Below are 22278 nucleotides of genomic sequence, written 5' to 3'. Positions count from 1 at the left end.
CTCATCATATGTCTGTGGCTGGGATTGGTGTCCCAGCTGAGCCTGGAAACCTAGGCAGGATGTGCTGTGGCAATATTTGTTAGAAATATTCTCTTTTGGAAAGTGCAACAAGTTTGGAGAAGGGTTGAAGGAGGAGTTCTGTGTCTGGGTGGGCTTGAATTGATTCCTCCAGATGGAATTCTCAGTTGCAGCCCTAAAATTGGTCTACTGGAATCCACAGCTGAGCAGCTCTGCTTCCCCTCCCTGCACCAGGCAAACTATTCCTGGCTTATAAATACCTGAGTCTTCAGTGAGAAACCCTGAGAGCCCACAGCATTTCTGAGTCTCAGGCAGTTACAGCTGATTTTGGTGATTAAATCCTTCTTGTTATCTATTAATGGAGAACTGATAGAAATCAGCAGTAGCTCCAATGACATGAGAAGAGTCAAAATTACATAATATGAGATCAAAATGGGGCCTCTCTAATTGCTTTAACTACCACAGCCCTTCCTCATGCTGACAGCCTGGCTCTGTGGCTGATTTACCTCTTGCAGAGGCTGTTGGAGCCTTTAGCAGCTGAGGAAGGAAAGTACAGCCATGGAAGCATTTAAACTATTTAGTCTGTAGTATTGACAAGGGGCTGGGCTTTTCCTAAAGGCTAGAGATAAAGCAGGCACAGGGAGAGCAATGAAAAACCAGAAAAAAAATCTTATGTTCTTTTCTTGGAAAGACTAGAGCAGCTTGACAGATATCCTCTGACTTCCCACTGATTCCCACCAGAGACTGGCAGCAGCATGCTGTAGATCTCAGTATAAATTGTACCTACTCCTTATTCCACCTTCTGAGCTGACAGCCAGGTTAGACAGCAATTCTCCTGGATAAACCATTATTTAAAATCCAAGTGGATTTTGCTCTGTCCATGCTGGCTGGTGGGGAGAAGAGAGAGACAGGCTCCAGGTGCTGCTGTGCCTCTGTGTGGGTGCTCAGCAAAGCAGAGACTTGGTGCAGGAGTGCTCACCTCTTGAAGGTCACTGGTGTTAGCCTTGGAGTGTCAGGACTATATTGTCCCCAGTAATGTCAGAGCTCAGTGGGCCAGGCACAGTTTGGTGGTTTTTTTTTTTTTTGTTTGTTTGGTTTTTTTTTTGTTTGTTTTTGTTTCCTTGTTTGGTTGGTTTTTTTGTGTGTATGTTTTTTTGTTTTGTTGTTGTTGTTTGGGTTTTTTTTTTTTTAATTTATTTGGCAAGGGTAAAGACAGGGAACACAGATACACAGATCGAAGTGGATGGAGAGACACAGCTTAGCACCCATCTGGAGCATCACCACCCAGCACTGCCCAGCACTGCTTTCCTGCTGCATGGGGATGCTCTCTGGCCAGGGAAGAGGGGAAGCACATCTGGGATGCTGAGATTGGTTGTGCTGATTTGAGCTTGGAAACTCTGCTGATCTGAGCCATGAGCAAGAAGACAGGTAATTTATAGACATTGCAAACTTCCTCTCAGAACTGCTTTTGTATTCAGGTCACACAGCCAGCAGCATGTCAGGAAAACCTAGGAATCCTCCTGAGAGCAGAGCTTAACCTGTAAAACAACCTTGGGCTGGAGAAGTATTAACTGTGTCTATACTAAATTAAGAGGAGGTGGCATCTGGGAGAATTTCAAAGTCCATTTCAGCAAACAAAAATGATCAATAACAGAATGTGGAGATTTATGCTGAATCTCTCAATTTATTTGAATCAGTGGAGCACAGAGATTTATCTGATCTCTTTTAATCAAACTGAGGTGTGAACATCACGATTTTGCCTGTGCCTCAGCAGGAAGTGGGGTCTGTCCTGCCTCAGGCTTCATGGACTGTGAATGCCTCTTCCTGCACCGATGCCAGAGCAGAGGGGAAAAAGGGGAAAATCTTCATTTCACACTTCAGATCCAGAGGACTCCATGTCTCAGCCACGAGAGTTAATTATCCAGCAGAATAAGCAGCCTAGTGCAACCATGCCATGCTTTGACTAATTTTAATATCACTTCATCTTAATATGCAGAAGTAATTTGTTCTACTGAACAGCTGCCATAAATAGAAACACAATAGGTTACGTTGTCAGCAGCCTGATCCGGGGCTCTGCTATTCTGGGGTGTGCTTTGCCAAGTTTGGGGTTCAGTGACCTTGGATAGCCAAGCAGTTAAAGAAAACCTGGCACCTGTGAGTCTAATGATTGCACTGCATCCCAGCTCTCCAGCTGGACAGAGGTGCTGTCAATATGAAGAGAGGAAGAGGAGAGGGACAGTCCCCTGTTCCCATCTCACCTTTCTCTGTCTGAAATCAGGCAAGTTGTGCTGTCAAGATGGGGCAACTCCTTGTCTTATTCACACCCCAAAGCCAGGCCTCTTATATTTATGCTCCCCACTCAGCAAACTTTGAGGGTCTTGCAGGGTAAATGCAGTGGCTGGAGCCCAGCTGCCCTCGGTGGGGCTCTCAGGCACAGAGTTTGTCACCAGAGATGGAGTTGGGCTCTTGTCTCTCCCTGCCTGGCCCAGCAGAATGGCCATTTCCATGCTCACTGCCATGTGGATGCTCCCTGCACATTTCTGGGGGTGCTCACTGTCATAGGGAGCCACTCCTGTCCACAGTTCCAGGAGAATATCAACGTGGCAAGTGCTGGGTGATCCCCTGAAAGGATGAGGGGGGCTCCAGCCCTTGGGCACAGCACCCTGTGAGGAATGGATGGAGACCCAGACATGTGAGCTGGGTTTGTGCACTATCTCTACTTTCTCTGCTCTGTATTTATCAGTGGAGCAGGAGCTGGGAGCACTATATTGCTTTAAAGTGAGGAATGGATGTAATGAGATGAGAAGCCCTCCAGAAACCCATTTAGGAACAAATTTTATTCTGTGCTCCTACCTCAGAATTAATTTTCATTGTTTCCTCGGTGTGGTAGAGTAGAAGCTTCTGGCCAGAAGAGGTGAGATTAACATACACCTGCAGGCAGGGGTACTGAGAGATTTTCCAGCACTCTGGACCACAGTTAAACGAGCAGTTAAAGGTTTCTGTGATGGATGCATTGAGGAGCGAGCACTGAGTCTCTTCTGTCCAGACACTGAGCAGGAAAAAAAAAGAGACATTAGAGCATGGCAAGAATAGGCAAATAAGCACTAAAACCATCTCAGGATTCTCATCAGAGATATACTGGGGGCATCTTGTGGGAGAGGCTGCATGTTCAGCAAAGCCTGGGCTGTCTCATGTCACACATCACATCAAGTGTTTTATTCTAGAGCACACAAACTTTAGCCTTTGGCACAAACTTGCCCTATTCACTTATGTCTGTGTGTAAATGGAGAGTGAACTGGGACTTTGACCCTGGAGAAGGTATATTTGAAAGCAGAGAAAAGAAAACTGAGCAGCCTGTGATGGGGAGAGCACAAGACACCCTGAGCTAAGACCTGAGGGTTAGCTCAACATCCAGGGCAATTTAAAGTGAAGGTTGAGAGGACAATTTAGGATTAGCAGGGTAAGGATTCTCATGTGCATGAAGACACAGGAATCCTCAAGTTGTCCTCATGCAGCTCTGCCTATGGGAAAGCTTTCCTAGTGGCAGCTTACTGGGTTTTCTGTAAGTTAAGTCAGTGGTTGTAACTTTTCTGGAGGATTTCATCTCATCCCCCATTCACCAGAGGCTGAAACTGGAACGATGGAGCCTGGCTGTGCACTGGCATGTATTTGAAAATCTGCAGCTGTGTTTCCCTTGGGGAAAGGGCACAGTGAGGGCTCTGCAGAGAGCCCTGTGTGGGCTGGGGAAGGTTTCACCCCTTTAATCCTGCTCAGCCCATCAGCTCACCCCCAGTGGGGCTGTGCTGCCCACCACGAAGGGAATGAGGGTCTGCTGGCCCCTCAAAAAACCTGTGAGAGGCTTTACATAGTAAGTGTTATCAAAGATTCCTGACTAATTCCATTGCTGTTTTACTTTGGCAGTAATTCTGCTTGCATATTCTGTTTTACAGTTATGTTAAATTATGCTATGTTTTCAGGGGGGAAATTGAATGAAGGGATTTTTTCCCCCTTCCAGGCAGTGTTTGTTGGAGGGGTATTTCTGTAAAGGGGAATAACCCCTGAGGAAATCTGTCTGTGTGGAAAAAAAGTGACAGCAAAGGCTCCTGGGTTGTCTTCTCCTCACTTTCACCTTTCTGGCTGCTGTTTTATTCATGCAGGGGGGTAATAAAGTAACACCTACCCACCACAGACTTGTGAAGATGGAATAGTTGATATTTTGGAGGTGCTTTGATATCTTCTGGCATTTTTTTTTCACATATCATATAATATAAATCAACTCTTTCCACGTGAGTGATTTTGACCTCAGCAGCCTCTGCAATTGACCCTGATATTGCTGAAAGATCTGGGAGAGCAACTTGGAATAGCAAATGCCCTTGGATACCTAACAGATCTTGATCTCAGTTTTCAAAATCGAAATTTTGCCTTGATTTAAAAAGGGACAAATAACTTTATCACATAAATAAGGTGCTGTGAATCAGTGCAGCCCATCCTCATCTGTATTCCTTATCACTGCAGGGTCAAGAGGGAATATTCTCATGCAGGTGCACCAGTATAATTGAGGATGCTCACACCAGTTAAATGTGGGCATTTCTTGCACTAGAGAAGCAGCCTGTGGTGTTCAACCCAAAATGTTCCAGGTATGTGCCCTTGCTTTAGTGTGGTTTGGGGCATGGCAGACTAATACTTTGATCCCCAGTTACACATTTTTCATTCTCCTAACTCTACCAATCAGGGCAGAAAAAACCCCATCACAGTCTTACTGCAATCTGAGCTGGATTTTAAATGGGGCTGATGCTTGAAAACTGATTGCAAATGTTGTTAATGAATCACAGTCCAAACTCTCTGCTCGGTGGCAGAGGAGGAAACCAGAGAAAACCTCAGAAAAATTAAGTGCAGCACAGAAATGATGAAAGATGGTCTTTGGCTTTCAGCATATTACTATCTTTCATGAGGATTTCACTTGTTAAAATGAAAGTAATAACCAACGTGGAAAACTACATGCTACAAAGAGCTTGATTTCTTTCCCAAATTAATTCTCCATCCTTCTTTTGGAAGCAGACTGTTTCTCAAGGCTGCAAAATAATTTTTGCTCTTTTGTCCTGTCTGGGCTTTGCAGCAGCAGCCCCTGAGAAGCCTGTAAGGCTCAGCAGACTGCAGGCCAGCTGACATGGATATTTTACTGGTGTTAAACAGCCAGGTCTGCAGCCTGTGGTCGAGATTTTGTCAAGCAGGGCTCTAATTCTTGCCTCACTTTATGCCAACATTACCTGAACTGCTGTCACTGTGCCTGTGCCTAATTTATCCTGGGGCAAGCAAGTGCAGAGTTAGCTTATGTTGTCCAAATAACAACTATAAAACTTTAATAAAAAGAGCCAAAAGAGTAAACCACGTGGAGCCAGGTGGAGCAGGGGTGTGAGAGCAGGGCTAGTTGGATAACTGGAGTTACCTTTGCATGTAGGAGCGCAGCAGGGTGATTCCCAGCAGGAAGTACATCATGATAGAGCACACCATCATGGCCAGCCCCAGCAGGATGGCCCTGTCTTCTCCAGCTTTTAGGGCTGTGACTGTTTTCCTTTTGTCCAGCAGGTCGTGATCCCTGATTTTTTGGTAAATATTTCTGAGGTTGAAAATAATACATTCTTATGTGAAGTTCACATTTAATCACCAATGCAGACTCTACAGGGTGGGCAGTTCCACCTCCATACCCATCTCCTGGCAGAGAAAGGCTTAAAGGTCCTCAGGTATCCTTTTTCAACGGGTTCACTCTGACCTGGTGGAAACTTATGCATCTCCAAAATAAATTACAGCCATTTCTGAAAAGGTAAAAACTCCTTACAGCAAATACAAACATTAGACACTTGTGCCAGCTCAGTAAATACTTTGGTACAGCCTCTTTGGCTCAGGAGAATTATCCCAGAGGTGCTTTGACCTGCCAGTGCCATCTCAGGCCTCTAGAAGATGTTCAGGTGTATGAGGTGTCTTTTCTCCAGGTCTTATGTTACCACATGTAGGAAATAGCCTGAGGAAAGTCATCATTAATATTATCTGAAAGGACCATGCTCTCTTTTGATTTACTACAGGCTATGAGTTTGGGCAATTTTCCACCCTGAGTGTGATTCAAAGCTCATGAAACACTATGGGGATTGTGCAATTGATTTCTGTGTGTGTTTTTTTTTTTTTTTTGGTTGGGGGCTTATTTACTTTATTCATAAACCAGCATTTTGGAAGCCCAGTTACTCATTACAGCAAAAGCCCTCACAGAGAATTATCCACCAGAGCTATTTGTTCTGGGATTAAAAAAAAAAAAAAAAAGAAAAAGAAAAAGAAGATACAACAAACCATTCCCCCTTCAGCAGAGAGTCCTTTGCATTTTCTAACCATAAGTCCTTCTTTCATCTCCAAGCCTTTGATGATTCAATGGGTCATGAGGACACAATGGTGGAGAAGGAAATATTTGAGTACATTTCAAACACACTCAAACTTTGTGGGTTTAAAATGTACTTACAGACCTGAGGCTGGTCAAAATCTCCTGTGCTTTCTGTTATGGTTCTTTTGAATCATCCAGGCAGCACCCGAAGCACCCGCACACCTCTGAGCCCTGGCACCACCATGACATGGACACAGTGGGAGAAGTTCCTCTTCTACTGTCTGCAAAATGCCAGGTGAGCAACATCAACATCACTTTGGGCTCTAGCAAACCCACCACTCCTTTCAGCTGAAGCCACCAAGTTTCACTCATCCGTGGAAAAAAAAAATATAAATCACTGAGTCAGGTCAACCAGAGAACTTACATTGACTATTAAGGATAAAGAAATAGAGATGAGACAGATGTAAAATCATACATAAACACAGCTTGTACAACAGCAAAAAATATGTTTAATCATAGACTCCCTGAGACTGGAATTGAATTTCGATTTAGATGATGAGTCATAGTCAGGAAAAGCACATATGGTGTGGGGTTTTATAGCAAAAATCTTGCTTAGATGGTACTGCAGTCAATAATCTCCTGTACCTAAGAGCCCTTGAGTTTTTTTTCATCCAACTGTAGTTTACATCTTTAGGTGTCCATGGTTTCTCTTCAAAGCCATCCTTTAAAGCTTGTCAGTGTTTTCCTAGTTGGAAATGAAATGGTAATTCAGCCTGTCAAGATTTTCTCTGCTGTTCGAGAGAAAAAATATATTGTAAACTGGCAGATGCAATTGCCTTCAAAGAAGTAATGTAGAGTAATAATCTAATGTTACTTTTCTATTATTATTTATCAAACTGTATTTAACTGCTGCCACTAGGATTTGCATTGCTCCCAAATGGAAGCAGACAGGAAGGCAGAGATTGTCATGCAGTTCCAGCACATTAAACCATCACACAGCATAACTTATGTCAACGTGTAGGCATAAAACCGGCCCAGTGCAATCACTCACTAATGCCACAGCACATAAAAGGGATACAAATGGACAATTTAAAAACAAACAGCTAATTGAGATTGGTTACAAGTGCTTCCCATGTGGCCTTGTGCCAAGGAACATGCCATCAGAGGTAAAAAAAGGATGGACTGAAGGGTGTGTAGTGAAAATGAGCTACCTGGCAAAGGTGGCTGGTGACCACCTGCCAGGTGCATCTCCCAAGCTCACCTGCCACAGGAAATAAAGCTAAAGAAAGCTCTGCCTCAGAAGTGAGGCTTGGAGCACTGCTTCCATTGCTCTTTTGTAAATATTTGTTACTCAAAGCTCTGAACAACAGCCAAGTGATAGCCTGGTACCCCTCACTGAAGGCTTTTTTCCCTGAATCATCATCATCATCATCATCATCATCATCATCATCATCATCATCATCATCATCATCAATCATCATCCTCCTCCTCGTGCTTGTGCCTGCACTGGGGAGCTGCCAATTCTCTTTGGGTGATACTGGAACCTCTGCTGTTACAAAACTTCAGGTTTTTGCCCCCTAGAGCCCTGGTTTGGGGAACACAGTATGTTCTGCCCAGTATTTGTCCATGAGCAGCAATCACCCCTCCCTCCCCAGGCAGCAGCTGGGTCAGGGTGGGTGCTGTACCTGTGAACTTCTGGCACAGCTCAGGGCTCTTCTGCTGGGTCAGCTGGAATAATGCCCTGCTTAGCTGGCTGATTTTGGATCCAGAGCTGCACAGGCACAGTCAGCTGCCTGCTGTGCTGTGTTTAAGCACAGCTCACTGCACCCCAGGCCCTGCTCCTCGAGTGGCTCCACCTTACACCTGTGATTACTGTGATCACTCCCTCTAACATCCAAGGGGCTCCTGGCTTTTAAAGAAGCCCCAGCTGCCAGAGCACAGGGTCTCCCTGACCTGTGCAAAGGCATTTCATAGGAAGGAAGCCCCCAAGGACTAAAGATCTTAGTGCCCTTGATCATTTCCAAACTGCAGCTCTCCCCTGCTAAATGTCCATGTCCTTTCTGCCAGTTGCTCAGAGGATAAAGACTGGCTGCTCTCCCCAGGCTGAGGTGCCAGAGAGGTCTCAGCTGTGCCTGTGCCTGCTGGGGACAGAGCAGAGGTTTCCATGTCCCTGCACAGCAGCAGTGAGGGGATCCCTCTGCAATGTATCAGCAGATCCTTGTGTATCTCCTGCTCCAAAATGAGCTGTGCTAAGAGCTCTGTAAAGAGTGCTAAGTGTCCTCATGGGAAAGCTAGAATAACCAGGCACCTGCAATTACTTGATTTATTTCAAATAAAGACAGATTACCTACCTTCAAAGCCTGCCCTTGCAAATGGCCCATGGTGTGGCACTGGGGGAGGCATTGCCTCCTCTGCACCACACTGGCCTGGAGCTGGTCACACAGGGATGCCTGCCTGCCTGAATAATTCACAGTGGCCTTGGATTCACATTCACCTCTCTGATATCACAGTTCTTATGCAGATGTCACTCAAATCACCTCATGGTGAGATATCAGAAATCCTTGAATGCAATAGTCAGAAACTACTCCTGTATCTTATCTGCAGAATTCCCTGTGCTCAGGGATTTTTCTGCTCAGATGGGACCTTCTTTACAGTTTTCTTTGCAGGTATATTTTGCTGCATCAGTTTTTCCTAGTAGACCTATGGCAACAAGAAATCTCTGTGGAGCACTCAGAATAGACTCAGTGATGGTTGTAGGTGGATTCCTATAGATATTAACAGATTTGTTCACTCAGTTCCTCCCCTCTTCCTCACCAGGCTGGACAGAACCGAACCAAACCAAACCAAACCAAACCAAACCAAACCAAACCAAATCAAACCAAACCATACCAGTGCTTTGTTTTTCAATGGTTGCAATGGTCTGGAGACACTCTTTGACTGCTGAGAAAGAATGAAGGCTCAACTAGTTTTCCAAAGCATAAAAAGTGGCAGCTGGTGAATTGTCAATGGGTAAAACAGCAATGAAATACAGATATTCTGGTGCTGATCCTGCAGAAAGAGATGCCTAAGGGATACCTTCCAGCCAGGAGAAAGTGATTCCTTTAGAGCAAGTGCCTCATTGCAGCCCAGTTAATATTATGGTGCAACCCCTCAAAAGTCTGTGGTTGTAGCATATGTTGGGTGACAAGTTTGCTGATCTGTATGACAATCTTCTGAAGTTGAAAGAACAAAATTCCTGGGAAAGGGTCATTTAAGGTGAATCATTTTTCTAAAAGGCACCACCTGTTTGATATAATGATGGCACTGGTGACCTTACATGTGTTAAAATCACTGCCAGACACTGGAGGATGAGTTTCTCCCACTAACAGCACTTGCTCTGTGTTCACACCTCTCCTCTGCTGCCATCAGCACTCTCTTATTTCCATCTTCTTTTCCTCCCTTTCCCTCCTGCATTTTATTAATCACCCACAAGGTACAAAGGAGTCTGTGCAGCTCTACAGAACCTCTTGGGCAATAAACCCGCCCAAAGGCTTGAATTTACCATGGCTGGTGTGTAGGCACAGAGATGCTGCTGCCTGTTCCTGCTCCTGCTGAGCTCTGCCTGGGTTTGTTCTGACCAGACTCTGCTGAGCCCTCAGCCCAAGTTAATAAGCCTGGCTTCAAGCCATGGTGAGAGCCACAGGCTGTGCTAATCAGGAGCTTCCAGCCAGCCCAAAGTGGGGGCAGATACCTCCTTAGTGCCTAACCTTGGACCATGAGAGGGCTCTAATGCAGGGGGACATTAGCCTGGGGAAAACTCAGTTGAAGAAGAGACTGGCAGAAGTACAGGAGGCATTTAGACAACCAGTCCAATGAAAGTTTATGCTGCAAAGCTGGCCTTTCTGTCTTCAAAATATCTGTTTGGGATCAGATAATCCAAAGATCTGTGCAACCTTTGCAGGAACATTCAGCAAATTGGCCAATTCAAGAATGTCAGGGTCCTGAGGGCAGCTCTGCTGCCTGGATTCAGGAGTGCATATTCCCAAGCAGATGCCAACAGTAATGTCTCATTAGAATTACTGAGGAGTGTGTTTTGGTAATTGGCACTGTACATACATTGATATCTGTTTTAGTTTCACTTGAGTGATTTACATTCAATTGTGACTGCGAGAGGAACTGAAGGAGAGGTGGGAAGGGGCAAAGGAAAGACAAGAAAGGCAAATGTGTCCTTGCTGTGACAAGACAAGCTGTCCAGCAAATCTTACTGCAAGAGAGAGGGATTTTGGAAGGATGAGTCTGAGCATTACTGACAATTATTCTTTCATCATTGATATTCAACTTCTTTTATTCCCAACTGAGCACTGCCTTTGTCTGTGGACTTCAAACCTCTCCTTGCCTCTCCTTCTCTTTGTCACATTTCCCTGCTCCCCTGGGAGATCCAGTTTCTCATTTATTCCTCTGTGTCCTTCATCCTGTTCCCTCCAGCAGCACCACTCAAGTGGGCAGGGGAGCCACAGCTCACTTTCAGCAGCTGAACAACCCCCAGCCACTGTGCAAGGTACTGCACACCCTCCACGTGGCCCTGCACAACCAGACAACATCTCCCAGATGTGCAACAGCTGTGTGGGGCAGTGATGTGCCTGGGGCACAGTGTGGCTGAGGGCTGCGGGCAGGACACCTGCACAAAGGTGAAGGTTCACAGGGGTTGGGCTGCATTGCTGTGGCTGGGGATGAATGTGCTTTTAAACCCAAATCAGAGATGGTCACAGGCTGCTGGTGTCCTGGAACAAGGAAGATTCTGGCCATGGCTCTGGCATTGCCCCTCTGCTCTGCTTGGCACAGTAACCCTGGGGCTCCTGGGGTGTGAGGCACAGGGAGCACAGGACACCCTTTGCATCCCTCCTGCTGGCCCAGTGCACCACTGGGAGAAGCCAGGGGCCACATCCATACATATCCAAACCCCCAGGAGACACTTGGCACGGGTGCATTTACCTTTTCTCATCGTGTCTGTAGGAGGTGGATCCCCGGCCACTGGTCCAAATGAACATTTTAGAGGGCTGCCCAGGGCTGGCTCTGCTTGCTGCAGCAGGACGATGGAAGGACCTGGGGGAAGAGGGATAACTCTGGTCACTGCCCATCCAGGGTGGCAGAGCACATGACACCCAGCCAGATCCCCTTGGCCATGCCCCGTGTGCTCTGAAGATGGAACATTTGTTAACTCGAGGTGAGATGCAAAATAATGGGGATGAGAGTGTGTTAGAATGGAGAATAAATCCCATTAGCCCCACTGGCAAAAGATGAGGCTGGCTAATCAGGCTTAGCTCTGCTCCACGCTGCAAGGATTCCTGCCATGGGCAAGAAATCATCAGTAGTTTATGAAAAGGTAATAGCTGTGTCCAATGTTCTTATGGCAGTATTTTCTGGGGACAAAATGGCTATTGTTTAAGCATATACACACTCTTTACAGGTTTTAGGTTGTTCTGCTGCCCTCTGTAAGGTGAGGCTCTCAGGGAAGGTGTCTGAATGAGGCACAAGTATGAGATGTAAATGCAGCAGTTTGTGGAAATGTAATTGATATGACAAAGATATATTTTCCCATGGAGAAATTACTATCCTGAGGCCATTTGGCAGAAAGACTCCTGCTCAAGGACTCCTTTGTTTCACTTCACTATGAGATCTGTTGCCTTCTCTCAGGGTCTCAGGACATATTGGACCTGCTAGTGGGACTGTGGTCCCCCTTGTAGCCCCTCTTAAATTCTTCTGGTTTTAGTGAGCCTCAGTTAAAAATCTTGGTCTCTGATAATTGCCCATTCCTATAAAGGCTGCATTTTGCATTCTTTTACAGCACACCATTGTGTTTTTAATGCATTCAGTTAAAAGCTTAAAGAAAAAAAAATCCAGGTACCAAATACTTCATTGCAAAGTTTTCATACACTGGGGGCCACTCTTTACCTCACTGAAAAATAAATCTGATGGCTGATGCTGTCAGCAGAGAAGGCACATGATCTGAGAAAGTCTCTAATGTCACTGTCTCCATAATCATACAAGGCTAATTTCAATATTTGCATAGTGGTGAACCAGGAGAATACTTAAATACCATGGAGATGGCTGCAGGGGAAGACTGACATGGACAGGAGCCAAAATCCATCTGTGTGCAGGCAGGCTGAGGAGTGCCAAGGAACTGGGCATTCCACCTGGAGTCAGCCCAGAGCCCCACCACAGGGTCATGACCCAGCCCCAGGCCAAATTCACACCCTAGCTGGGCAGCTGGCCAGGCAAACTGGGCAAACTGGGCAAACTGGTGTGCCTGTCACCTCCTCCCTGCTGGGACCCTGCTGCCCTGCTCAGATGCTGGCTCGGTTCTGGACTTGCAAAGGACCTTGCTTAAAATAAGAGGTGACAATATTTAATGAAGCTTTTGGCTATATTTGTGAACAGCAAACTGGGCAAGAAGGTGGTCCAAAAGAAGGGAGGAGGAAGGAGGGGAATCTCTCCCAGCCCTTTCCCTGATTCTGTGGTCACCAAGAACAGTTCTGTTCTTTCCTTACAACCACTGTAGTTAAGTATTGAGGAATAATCAACAGGATGAGGCACAACCTCCCTGAAATAACTATTGCTTAGAAGGTAAAGTAGCATCTGCTGGGATCTAATTAATACAGCCAACAACTAAGTGTTTTGATAGTGATATTGGTCAGAAATGTCACTTGTAAGACCTTGAGCCAAATCCTCACATTGCTGGATAAGATTTTACTCACACTACCTCAGACAGCACCACAGTGACAACCCAGCTGGTGCTTCTGCTCCAAGGCATGCAGGAGGGGCCAGACCAGCTGCCCAAGGGCCACACTGCAAGCTGGACTGAGCCTGAGGCTGAGCCCCTTAATGCTGGAAAATAAAACCATGTATTTGCCACTGCACTCTTTAGGATGTCACATTTACAGGAAAGCCTGGCTGGTTGTGCTGCCACAGCCTGAGTGGTCTCAGAGCCATCAGGGGATGCTGGTGAATGCTATTAGAGAGCCTTTTCTTAAGTAAATCTTGGGCACACATTAGAGGTCATCAGCAGCTTCTGCCACCTGTCTGAGCCTACAGGGACACCTGGGCAGATTTACAAACCCCAGAGCAAACTGCAGGAGCACTGCTGGCTGGGAGCTGGGTGAGGGGGTCTGTCCCACTGGGGGGATGCCAGAGAAGAAAAGGGGTGCTTCTCTTCCCAGTGAAGCCAGAGTGATTTCAGACTCCCTTACAGTGCCAGTGCCCTGGAGCAGTCCATATGTGACAGCTTTAATGCTGCCTGCTTCGTTAGTTGAGCAATCCAAGCTAACTACCACTATTTAACACACAATTGCACACCTAATTTTGTGTAAAATTGTAACACTGATGACATCATAACACTACTCCAGAGGTCAACACAAGTGCCTGAAGTCCATGGTTCCTTCAGGCAGGGTTAGGTGGTAGATAAAAACCTATTGTGCACGAGCAACAACACCAACTCCCCAAGACCCTGCTTTGAAGGCCTTTGGAGCATTCATAATCTCCAAAGCTGAAACTTCACGAGCATTCTCTGCCCCACCAGGTCAGTTAACAAACTTCCATGCCCTCCTCCCTCCTGGGTAAATCTCTAGGCAGGACTGTGAACCATGTTTCTTCACTGCCCCCTCTCTCTTTTATGGGAAAACAAATAACACTGTATTTCTTGGGTTTTTTTTTTCCCCCATTGCTTCTCAGAGTCAGCTGCTGGCAACTTATTTTTATCATGCAACAAGTGATCAGCCTGTGAAACTCATTGCTGCAGGATGTCAGCCTTGCATTCAGAGTGGATGGTGTGATTGCTTGAACAGACAGAGCACCTAAAGTCACAAAAAATACCTGTTGAAACAGTGGAGAAGAGATGCTTCAAGCTGCTTCTCTGACTACCAGGACTGTGTGGGGGATTTTCCTATAGGGCAGGATATCCACAAACTGCTGTAGTTGATGTGACTTTGCTAGTCAGGATGCTGAGTGGGACTCTGGGCTTTCTGCCTGACCTTGCCAGAGCATCTCTGCCTCCTTCACTGTTTTCACAGAGTGGCATCAGCACTGTTGGCATGGCTGCCACAGAGACAGACAAGGAGGCCAAGCTTTGGTTTTTACAAAACACAATTCATTCTCCATCTCTGGGTCTGCCCAGAGTAAATTCTCAAGGTTAAGGGCAGAAATGCAGAGTAAAGACTGCACAGTCTGGTACAAATACATGAGTCTGTGATTGCTGTCCCACTACTCCCACCTTCTCTTGTTCTCATCCTCTCCTTGAATATTACCTGCTTTCATGGAACTCACTAGAAAACCTGACAAGATGTCCACTTTTTCACCCATTGCAAGGTGAAGACTTGAGATAGCTCTTATAAAATTAGAAATATTCTGTCCTGTCCTAAGGAGTAGCAACATGTCCACCCAACAGCAACCACCTGACTGAGTATTTCAGTGTGAAGAAAACACAACAGGGCAGCATTTGCATCAAATTGCTCCAAAAAAGGATGTAGTTCTGAGGGTAGATCACAAAATCCCTCACCTGGATTACTCTACATGTCTGTAGACTTTTTAGCCTTTATTCTGTGTGATCCTTTTCCCTTTAACTTCCTTCTCCAATTTTCTTTTCTTTTTTTTTTTTCCAAATGTCTCTTCCTATACATGACTATCCCAGTGACAACTCGTTTTGCTCACCTTGGCCACACTGTGTTAGTCTCAGTTATTTACTTGATTGAAACAGCAAATTTGAAGAAATCCCTGTGTCCCCAGTTCAGCTAAGAAGGAGGGAGCTGCTGTCTGTCACTACAAGCAAGAGACTCACAACTTCCCTTCTTTGGTGAGCTTTTGGCTGCCTTGGGGCAGTCTGGCATTACCATCAGTTCCCTTGTCTGCACAAGAGAAGTGCTGGTGCCACTGTGCCTGTCTGGGGACACTTCCAGCCCATCTCCAGGAGGCAGAGCATGCAGTGAGGAGCCAGCCCCTGCTGCCAGCCTCAGGTTTGGTGCTGGTTTGCAATCCAAGCACGAGGCAATGCCTGTCTTGGCACGTGGCAGTCGTGAGGATCAACGTTTGTGAAGAGCAGCTGAACATAATTGTCCACTTTGCCTGTCAGGATTCTGCAAACATTTTTAGCTTTCCGTGCTGAATTTGAATTTACGTAGCAAGCGACACATTGGACAGGCACTTTATTCATCATCTCAGCTGCTCCCTGGCTTCAGAGAAGGGCACAATCTGCCTGTAAAATGGGAGGGGGTGCAGCAGGGGCAAGTGCAGGGTCACCTCCCTCCAATTTGCTTCTATCCAGCTGAGCCAAGAGTGTTTTAGAGGGAGATCTGCTCTGCCAAAGACCAGGTAGTGTTACACTGATGGAGAAGGATCCTGGGGTAAGGAGGAAGGCAGTGAAAACACTGCACTACCTCACTTGATGCTCTTCTTCAAACCTTAACACAGTCCCCTGCCACTGCAGAGGGATAGATCACCTTGGGTGCTGCACTGCACCACCAGAGCTGGGCCAGAGAAGAGAATGGATATTTTTCCAGCTGGCTGGATAAGAGCATGTGGGATAAGGGCAGTGAGGAGGCTCTGTGGCTCAGGGCTATGCCCTGACAAACCCAGTGGGAAATGGAGATGGGGAGAGAGAAAGGAGATGGGATGGAGGCACACTGCTTAATGCTGTGGTCAGTCTCTTTGGTGGCCATCAGGAGGGAATGACCTCCTCAGCTGAGTTTTTATGGGTACCTTCTTGACCAGATATTAAAGAATGCTGTTTTGGGTACGAATAAGTCTATTTTTAAGAGTAATTTGTTGCACAGTGGGAGCTGAATGCTCTGGCTATGCTGAAGTGAACTCCTGTGTCCTTTCTCTGCTGCCATTTGAGGGACCTGAGATTTACACCCCAAAGTCTGAAGCATCAGGGTGATGAACAGAGGAACAGAGGCTGCTGAGATTTGGCCAAAGGCTCCCAGGGAGTCTGTGGTGGCTGTAGTTGAAAAACAGCCTAAAGAATGGTGGACAACCACCTTCCTCCAGGGAGGAGGGAGGAGAGCCAAGACATGTAGAGATGTCTGTGTCAGAGAGCAAAGGCAGAGCCTTGCTTTGTGGTTGTGCCAAGTCCTGTCCATGGGGACACCCCTTCCAGCTTTGTGCAACTGTGCCTCAGCTTTGCACCCCTCCAGAGAAGCTGCTCTGAGAAGGACATGGTTTTTAGATGTCCCTGCAGAGGGTTTCACTTCAGCACTAAAGCACTGGCAGTGTGTTTGAGGGTAGGAGCACAGGGAGAGGAAGGGTGGTGTGCTGCTGGGGACACAGAGGACACCAGCAGCTTTTAGGGAAACCACGAAGGAGAAGCACATTGCATGAGTGATGTGGCAGGGAGGGAGGTGAGGCAGAGAAGGATAAACAGATGCAAAGCAGCACCCAGAGGAAAAGCACAAATAGGCAGGGCAGATATGGCAGGAGTGGCTTTTCTGTCACCTAATTCCTTGTGTGGGTCAATCATCTTTTATCTGCTTTGAGCCAGCCCCTATGCATGGAGAGCACCAGCCAGAACAAAGCCAAGGCAGAGGAGAGCTGAAACTCCTGCCCAGCGGGAAGTGAATACTCTGGCACTATTTATTTTTGAGTCTGCATTTGGATTAGCTGTAAAGAGCTATGTGGATAAGCAAGCAGGCAATTACAGCTGGGACGTGCTGCTCATGAATGGAAACAGCTCCAATCTGCTCAGGACATATTGAAATTCTAATTCAGTTAGATTCCTTTAGTTACAGCGCTCATCACAGCCACTAAAAGAGACAGGATTAGAAAATAAATACAACTCTTCTGGTGCCTTTGGTCTGTCTTCTGTGCTCCCCTTTCCCTCCTCCCCTCCCCAGTTTTAGCTGTTGTTTGACTTTATTTTCTCTGGTAAAATACAGCATCTGCTCTTAGTCTTCTTGGTAATTGTTCTGAGCATCTAGCAGAGCACAGCTGGCCAGACCCACGTGCTGCTGAGAGGGGACAGTGAGCACCAGCACAAAGCCACTGCTGCAGCCTCTCATCTCACCTTTACTGGGGAGCAGCACCCAGAGACACCTGCAGAGGCACAGGTGTGACACACAGAGCAGGGCAGAGCAAGGACATGATCTGCAGATCTCTTCCCTGGCATCATCCCTGGTCCAGATGAGCTCCAGCCTGCACTGCTCACCCAGCCTGCAGGTTGGCTCTCTGCTTTGGGTATTGGGGTAAAGCTCCTTCACTGTTGCAGCCAACCACTTCTGCACTGTGTTTGTGCAGGAGAGTTCCTAAAAATCTGATTCAAAAAAGTGACCAGGGAAAAGGACTGGGAGTGCTGGATCAGCCCTGCCAATGTGACCTGAAAATTCAAGAAACTTACTGACAACTGTGTGCTGCTGGTTTAATTTCTCTGTCTGTCAGTGAAAAATGTAGCATTAAATCTGCTGATATATGCAAGGAACAGAAAGTTGAGATCTAAATGTCAGAGACTGCTGGTCTGGAGGAACAGGAGGAGCCTGAGTGTGCATCTCCAGCTGACTGGCAGCTGTGTTCCATCAGATGTGGCCTCTTGGACCTGCTGGAGAACCTCTGAATGCAGGGGAATGTCTACAGGCAGGTTGTGAATAGTCCTGACACGTCAGCTTAGAAACCTGGTTATGGCAGGCACTGGGTAGAAAGTCCTTGTCTCCCTTGAAACTAAGGAAAGGGCTTGATGGAGAAAGTTGTAATTCCCAATATTACTGATACTGAGTCATGGAGCTGTGAAATAAGCAACTCTGGTAAAAAACAAACACCCAGCTTGGTTCTCATGAGCATCTTTCCTCTTTGTCTTATTAGAAAAGGGTAAAATTGGCATCATAAGCACTCTGCAATGGCTTGTCATCCTTTCAGAACACAAACTTCACCATCTGTAGTCCTCTTAGTTGAATATGATAAATTGCTCAGATTCACAAAACAAAATTTTGTGCCCAAGTGCTGTAGAAAAGCTCCAGACATATTTTTTTCTGCAGACACTTCACACAGTTTCCACATAATTTAAGACTTTATGTCCTTATTTTTTGAAATGTACTGCTGCAGTGCAGCTGTCTATTGGCTCTTGAGCCTGAGTCATGTGCAGCATGGCTACAACTCTGGGGACCCTTGAACTCACACGTGTCCTCTGGAGATCCCTGTTTGATTTGCCTGATTGCTTTTTGCTGATTAGTGGAGAGGAGCTGTTGTTTTAACAATGAGCTCAATATTAAGGTAGTAATTGAGTAAGTAATTGAAGAGGTTTCTCTCCATTGAGTAGTTCTACTGTTCATAGCAAAATAGAAGAGCTCTTGGGAATAATGTGGAAATAATATTTCTAATGACCCCTAAACACAGCCAGTGCTTACCAGTTGGGGACCTGTGCTCATATATGACCAGATATCTTCTGTAATAGTCTGTGGAGTGATGGCAAGGATGTCCAAGCCACATATTAGGGACAGAAGCCAACTGGCTGATTGGAAGAACATTGCAAAGCCCTAATTCCTCCTGGGCAGGTACATGCCCCAGAGAACCATTTCCAGTGCAAGAAGAAGGAGGCCTTTCTAGTGGAGTCACTGTGGTTAGGACACAATCAAAGCCAGCTTGGTGAGCAGGGCAAGGCAGAAAGGCAGAAACTAAGAGGGTGATGTGAAGGCAGAGTGTTAGAAAGACAGGGATCCTAAAAGAGAACAGTGGTGTGTCTGCTCAAGGGAGAGCAGGAATAGCAGCACCTTGCAGCAGGGTAGTGATGGAAGGCACAAGTGTGAGGAAATGGGAGGAAATCAGGTGAGCAGAGGAGTCAGTTCACTGCTGAGACAAGGCTGATGCACTGGGCTTAGCCCTGCACCAGCCACGAGGGTAGAACTCAGTGCAAACTCTAAAGCACCTGCTCTGCAGATGAGTTCAGTGCCTGATATCTGATATATCTGGATGATACAGATGCAGACTCAGCCTCTTTGGAAAATGATAGCTCAAGAGTTCATGAATCTCTTTACAGATGTGTTCTTGTAGTATAATTTTTAGAATAAAAGCAATTTTTCTTGAGAGTGAGGAAAAATGATAGTGAGAAAGAACAAAAACAAAGTGTCTAAGACAGAAGAGTGTGCATATGCCTCCAATGCAGTTTTGAACCAAAAAGAGAACAAAATCTCTGCTGTTCTCTGAATGCTCTGAGTGCAGCAGTGAACAGTGAAAGGGCCATGTCCATGAAACAAAAACCCCATGTATTTTTGGTCTCATAACTGATCTGGAAATGAAAGGAATGGTAGAAGCAGTCACAGATGCTTCCATCCTCATATGACAATAATCTATATTAATTACTGCAAGCATCCAGCTTTGAACAATGTCACTGCAGTGCTCTTACTGCTGAAAAGCATTGAGTTTCCAAGGAGGTGAATGTCTTTTTCTCACCCTAATCATGATTACTTGGCTTAGTAGTTGGGCCAAGCTTCTATTTAACCAAGATAAATTGATATTTCCAAAACAAGCAAGTTAACACTATGCATCACATTATTACTCTCCTCACAGATTTCTTGCCTCGTGTGCTGTTTTACTCAGCTGCTAAACACAAATAACAATAAGAACAGGAAGGAGGAACTATGCAGGATACTATATGTATTAAAGGTAAAATGATAAATAAATCTGGTTTTGAGCATTTCTTTGTTTTATTTTGTAACAGTATTTTCCCCTGATCAGTGTAACATAATATTATTTTGGTCTATAATTTCTCTTGTGTGAAACATGAGCATCCACACCACATTTTTGCAGACACCACCATCCTATCTGACTAATACTTTGTCACTTCCTGCTTGGAATTCTTATTTATCATTGAAGTTTATGTGCCAGCACTGTAGGTTAACATTCAGAAGAGCAGATGGGGAATTAGAGACAAAACTTCTGTCAGTGATAACAGGACTTCCATGCTTCATTTCCCCCAGGGGACAGTGAGTGTTTTCCTTTTCAGCAGAGCTGGGCAAAACTGCCTTAAGGAATTGGTGGCAGCAAAGTGTGAGCTGGCAACACACTGAAATTGTCAGAATGCAGGGATAGAATCTGGGTGGCTGGGCTATTTGTGTGAAGTTATTTAGTTATAGCTCTCAGGATGACACCCATCTCAGTGCTGGAGTTCCAGTGCAAAATACTCAGAGAGAATTGACTTTCTGGGAGGGTCAGTGACAGGTTTGGCACTGAACAACTTCTCATTCTCAGGTGGGTTCACCTGACATGCCTGGCTGTGCTGACCAGTGCAGGCTGCAGGTCCATGAAAGGTCCTAATTCAGGTCTCCAAACTCTCCAAATCCCATGTTTCAGCACCATCCTGATCCCCACTGCTGCTGGGGAGTGCATGGGCAGCTCAGTGAGGGTGGGTTTCTCCCACCCACCTCCCACAGCCCTGCACGGAGTCCAGCACATGTCCCTGTGTGTGGGTGTGTGTTCTGTCCTACCTTCCTTCAGGCTGAAAGCTCCCACTGTTTTCCAGCAGCTCTGTGACCACCCCCTTTCCCAGGCTCAAGGGAAGCTCGTTTGTGTGTTGGGCACCAGCACTCAGAGCACAAAGGATCTCCCAAACTGGGAAGTGGTTCGTGTGCTGCAGGCTCAAAATTCCTCAGCACAAGGAGTCACAGCCAGAGGAGCATCCCACCTCTGTCCTGGGGACACTCCCAGGCTGGAGAGCCCTTGGCACCTCCCTGGGATCACTCACCCCCAGGCACTGCTGGCTTTGCCCTGGGCTGTGCTGCTGGTGCTGGACAGGACACCCAGCAGTGCTGAGTGACAGGAACGATCAGGATCACTGTCCTAACCCACCAAATGTCACAGGGGAGACAGCAAACAGATTCTGGCTGCTAAAATGTGCCCTGAAGACACACAGGAGACCTGCCCAGGGAGCAGGAGCAGGCTCCCATCCTCCAGTGCCACACAGATGGGATTTGTTCAAATAATTGCCACAGGCACAGCCTGCACCAGCTCACCTGCCCTGCTTTTTGTCTCTAAGGTGTCCATCATTTGGCCAGCCTCAACCCACCTTCTTCCAAACAACAAAAGGCTTTTACTAATCATTTGATACTGCCATTAATGAAACAAGGAAATAGATGCTGAAAATCAGAGCATATGTGTTTTGTCTGTATTCTCTGCTCTTTAGGACAGTTTAACAATTAGATATTAATTTTCACCCAAATTGATGTTTCTATGGACATTCTTCCTGCTTCCATCTCTTTTGAGAATCTCTGAGCCTCAGTAATCATGTGAATTACATTTGAATAAAAATGCAGAAAAGCTGTGTTGTCACATTGACCTTGAAATCCTGAAGACCATTTCCATTTTAAAGGTGCTGTACAGCAGAGTTTGTGGCTGCTAAGGGAAGTATAACCAGAAATGTTTTCATTTGGAGGTATTCTCAGGATATTACCTCGCTCCTGAAAGTTGATGTTTGAAATCTTCAAATAGTTTGGATCATTTAAGCAGACATACCTGTAGGGTAACTTGTGGAGGTGTCAGCTAATGCCCTGCTCATGCCTTGAGCTATCCCTGAAAAATGTCTGTCTTTCCCCCTAATACAGTGTAGTAAGTAAATAAAAGCTGCTGCTCTTCCTCCTAATGTGCTTGAAGAGCTTTTATCACTTATTGATTTCATAGTAGTAATTCAATTAGAGAAAATATTATCAGGAGCTGCATTTTTATTGTAGAGGGTGAAAATTTTAGCTATTACCCATACTTGCTCCTCTTCCTTACACTAAAACTGCTTTTAAAAATTTTTTCTTTTTAAGCTGCTGTACAAGCTTAATGAAGTCCATAATTTCAGTGCTCTTTGAAATGTACTCAGAAGAGACTGGGTACTTGATTTTCTTCTTATTTACACCTGTGAGGTCAGCAGCTGAATGCAGAAGCAAGCAAAGGGCCAGAGC

The 22278-nt window shown here is 45.9% G+C and overlaps 1 protein-coding gene across 5 annotated transcripts in view; it reads right to left on the bottom strand.

Annotated features, from left to right (window-relative positions):
* Nucleotides 1-22278, bottom strand: part of LOC130256778 (calcium-activated potassium channel subunit beta-2) — a 128876-nt gene that overhangs the window by 5758 nt on the left and 100840 nt on the right. For 2 of the 5 annotated variants that reach the window (XM_056498748.1, XM_056498750.1), the window contains exons 2-4: nt 11357-11467; nt 5465-5635; nt 2872-3067 (exon numbers count right to left, since the gene is read on the bottom strand). In XM_056498748.1, coding sequence (XP_056354723.1) covers nt 2872-3067; nt 5465-5635; nt 11357-11467 — 478 coding nt within the window. The remainder of the gene's footprint in view (nt 1-2871; nt 3068-5464; nt 5636-11356; nt 11468-22278) is intronic. The other 3 variants (XM_056498749.1, XM_056498751.1, XM_056498752.1) reach the window with 3 other exon arrangements.

Source organism: Oenanthe melanoleuca, chromosome 9, assembly GCF_029582105.1.
Source record: "Oenanthe melanoleuca isolate GR-GAL-2019-014 chromosome 9, OMel1.0, whole genome shotgun sequence".
NCBI classification, from domain to species: Eukaryota; Metazoa; Chordata; class Aves; order Passeriformes; family Muscicapidae; genus Oenanthe; species Oenanthe melanoleuca.
The sequence above is the reverse complement of the archived record's forward strand: the minus strand, read 5'-3'. Positions and strand labels throughout refer to the sequence as shown.